Below are 4,248 nucleotides of genomic sequence, written 5' to 3' on the forward strand. Positions count from 1 at the left end.
CTGTCCATAGCGTTCCTTGACAGCGTCGTTTCTAAGTCACCAATTTCCTCCTACTTGGTCCCAATTTAATTTCCTATTGGGAACCTACTAGCACTAAATTGCTAACTGGTTAGAAAAATGCTTCTGAGACACCAGCCACAACCAGACTTGCTTGCGAACCTCCCGCCACAACAATCCCACCCTCTTGATAATCGACCAATCAGATTCACTTAATTCACTTGTGTAAAGTCGGCACCATTTGGGAGAATTTGGAAATGCAACGGTTGGAACAGCTGCTTTTCTATGACTTTAATCTAAAAGCTATTTAAGTAGTACCTAGCTTGGCTAACAACTACCTTTAGCCATGAACAGCTAATCAGAATCCAGTGAGGAGGTCCTTTTTCTTAAGCTAATAGCTAGCTTAAAGATTTTAGCTATTGAAACTAAGAACTATTTAGGTTCAAACAGCTGGTCAGAAGTACATTTAGACTAAGTCATATATAAGTTAACAGCTAATGCATGTAGCTAAGAGCTACTAAGGTTAGCAGTTCAAAATCAAGCTATGGGCTCTTTCAATCATACTGGGCAAGCATGTGGTGACAGTTGGGATAAACACTTACCTTTCAACAGAAGGGTGTTTTTACCAGAAGGAGCTTCTTTTCGAACAACCATCTTTTACAAACAGCTAGGGGTTTGAGAAGACAGAAATCTGAGCTAATAGCTTTTCAAAGTTAGCTGAAACCCATGTAAGCATTTAGCTACTAGTCCTAACTCTTCTTCTTCTTCTTGTAAGGTTTTATGGTGGTTTGCAAACTAGTTAAAGTGCATTACCGCCACCAACTGATAAGGAGTAAAACGAGGAAACAGGAAGACTCACCCCTGCAAAAAAAAAAATGTATTAATATTTTTTCTGAACTGTTTAATTTAACCCAATATAATAAATAATCAAATTTGCCCTCATAATTTCTAATTTATCTTGTAACTTATCGTCACTCTTCCAGCTTCTGAGTGTCTTACTCGTTTTCCCATCATGCTGTCAACCATTTCCCAGTTTAAATCTTTCACTTCAAGGATCTTTTCTGCTATTATTTTGTTTTCTTTGTCGTCTGAGCACTGAGCACTACACTGATCACTTCTACCATGAAAAGAGCAAAATCTTCCTTTTTACAAATAATGAATCTTCTGCAATTTTGGGACACCGCTCCAGAGATTTTGAACTTGTCATTTGTCACTTTTCTTATCTCCTCAGGTCTTTTGCTCCCTTCACAACCTTAATATGCAGCAGCGTGTTCTCCAACACAGTTGCAGCATTTAATCTTTACTTCTTTGCACACCTTCCCCATCGTTGTTTGTCCTTACATACTGCTGCTATATGTCCAAATTTTTGGCATTTGAAGCCATCTCGGAGGTGGAGGATTGTATATTTTGACATTGCAGCTCATATAAACAATGAAAACCTTACTGGGTAATTGCTCCTCCTCAAATTTGAATAACACCTCTTACTTTTGCACCACTTTTATTTTCTAGAATCTGTTTATCAGTTATTTTAGAGGCACTCCTCCAATGACTCTTCTGCAAATCCTTTTGTTCTCCACCAAGTTGCACTGAACTCTTTCCCCTCAATCTTGTTAATTCGTATGGCTTTGCCTTGCTGAGGCTGTCTCTGCAGTTTATTAACAAGTCTACAGTATTCTGGCACTTCGGACCTCTCCTACAAGTTTATTGATTTTGTTAACTGATCTGGATTCCAATTTGCAAAAGAGTCTCCCTGATTAACTAGTTTGATATGACTTTGTAATCATTTTGATTTCCTGTGAAATTTCTAGATTGTTCATTACTTGACTGTTCTTAACTGAATTCCCCTTCAATTGATCTCTGCTCTCTTCCAAACGTCTTCATTTTCACTATTTCCTTCTTCCATCCGAGCAGAATCACTTCCTGTTTCCTCGATACTCACGACCCAGGACATTTCTCTATAATGCACAAACACGCTTCCTCCCGTCTTCACAGCGGCCCCTAATCCTAACTCTTTTTTTTTTTTTTTTTTCCTAAGGTCCTTTCTTTTCTGGATCTGATGCGGTACTGCACAGGTGTGTGCCTCCAGATCGCCTCCCACCTGCGCATCCGAGTCTTCAGCATCACACCGCAGGGCAACGCCCACCAGGACTGACAGCTTGCCCGGCGGGAGGAGGCGGAGGGAGACGCAGATCTCACTCCGCTTCTGAAAGCAGACGACCAACACGAGGAAAGACCCTTGACCCCGAGCCACTGCAGCCTTGACAAAGTAACCACCTCTAATTAAAAACTGCCTCACTCATAATGAAGAAAGAACAAACCAACCCAACATTTTAAACCAAAAAAAGGAAAAAAAAATCGCTTAAAAAGCTGTTCAACGGAGAATTGAGTGGAAATAAGTTGTTTTAAACTCTTAACTGCTGAAACCAATCAAATTTTAAGTGTAAATGGTGCATGTTGTTCATTTTTTCTCAACCAAAATACCAAATGTTTTTAATCTTATCAAATAATTATTTGAAATTTTTTTTTAATTCTCCACGGATTAGATAAATTTAAGTGATTTATTTTTTTCCCCCTAAATGCAACCCATTGTAATTGTATTTATTTAGTGTCTCAAAGTGACACAAATCAGGGATTTTATTAAATTAAAATTTCCAACAAAATCTAATTAGGTTTCCAATATAAAGGTGGTGGTTGTCAAGGAGTTTGTGAAGGGGTAAGAGTCACGTGTTGATGCTGAAAATGACGACAGGTCTTCTAGGTTGTTCTACAGACTTCACTCTCATTTAAAGGGAATTCACTTTTTCATTAGTCATTCTTGAAACATCCGTACTCCGGTACTTAGAGTGCTGTCGATTTGTGAAGCGTCAACACCAGACTTGTTCTGCTTTCTCATTTCTTCTCCCTAAAGGGCTAATTATGTATGATTGTACAGAAGTCAACTGAATACGCCTTAAATACTTTTGTTTGTAATTATTATTTTACTTGTTAGTATTTAAAGCAGATTTTTGTGTTTTTTTTTTTCTTCTCAGATGTTTTGTTTTTCCACTAAGGTTTACCAGGTACAGCAATAGTTACAGGTCTACTGGAACATTTTATTCTAAACTGTTCACCCACATGAGTGAATTTCATTTTGGTGTGATTTGTTTGGTAAAGTGAACATGAAATATTGTACTTTGACACATAATTTAGGTAGGCTGGGATCAGAAGGGAAATTTCCAGAAACGGATTTTACTTTGAAAAAAAAGTTCATCTCACATTGGGCTTTTACACCATTGCAGGCCACTAAAAAAAGGAAGGTGGTATTAACACTATTTTGCGTGATTTCCAGATGAATGTTTGAACTATGCATTAACGTGATTTGATTCCAATCGCCTCATTGTACCGTTCAGTAATGCAGTTAGGCATTTCTAATAACAGATGTGAATGAAAAGATTGTAATAAAGATCATATTTTTCATCGTGTTTACTGGTGCTGTCCATGGTGGGGAATCACTGCACTAAAAGCTCTTGTTCTGTCACGTGTTATATTCCTATCATTGGTTTCCTTCATGTGTCATTTTTATGCAGAGGTTAGCATGGGTAGTTTGGCTGATTTTCTATTCATTGACAACTCAAAGTTAATTCTTTCAAGTCTAGACCTGCAGGGTTTGTCTACAAGTCAATGGGGCACCGAGCTGCTTATTATGGATTTAACCTTTCTTACAAATCTTAGTGCAAAAGTTAGCGAAATTTCTCTAATCCACAGAGTTATATTTAGAGATTTTGTCCTAAATGCATGCACACACCTGCCAAAAAACAGTCTACTATTAAGCCACTAGGTCATTTCTTACTGTATTTGGGATAATTTTTCTCCATTGGTCTGAATGGTAGCCTCTGATGAATGGAAGGCAGTTGGATCAGAATTGCATAAAATGAAAAATCCTGTCTAGTTTAAAATGAAAATGGTTAAAACTAGGGATGCACGATATAATCTGCCCCCTATCGGTATCGGCCTTAAAACTGAATATCGGATATCGGCCACCCCACCGATATTTAACCCGATATTTGATCAGCTTCTGAGTTTCTAGAGTCTAAAAAAAAAAAAAAAAAAATACTACTTCTTCTTCTTCCTCAAAAACTTCTTTTTTACAGACTTAAAAACTTCTAAAGACGAGGGAAAAAATATTGATACATTAAAATATCAAACTTTCTTCATATGCTGATATATTGCCATATAAATCTCTTTTACTAATGAAATATTGCTATGTGTCAT

General features: G+C 37.3%; 1 protein-coding gene across 1 annotated transcript in view; it reads left to right on the plus strand.

The window, feature by feature from the left end:
- The window catches only part of LOC107085961 (cholinephosphotransferase 1), a 12,889-nt gene extending 9,437 nt beyond the window's left edge, over nucleotides 1–3,452 (plus strand). Inside the window, exon 8 of the mRNA XM_015376662.1 lies at nucleotides 2,033–3,452. Coding sequence (XP_015232148.1) covers nucleotides 2,033–2,149 — 117 coding nt within the window. The 3' untranslated portion in view covers nucleotides 2,150–3,452. The remainder of the gene's footprint in view (nucleotides 1–2,032) is intronic.
- Nucleotides 3,453–4,248: the final 796 nt, after the last annotated feature.

Source organism: Cyprinodon variegatus, unplaced genomic scaffold (genome assembly GCF_000732505.1).
Source record: "Cyprinodon variegatus isolate N-32 unplaced genomic scaffold, C_variegatus-1.0 Scaffold7, whole genome shotgun sequence".
Taxonomy (NCBI): domain Eukaryota; kingdom Metazoa; phylum Chordata; class Actinopteri; order Cyprinodontiformes; family Cyprinodontidae; genus Cyprinodon; species Cyprinodon variegatus.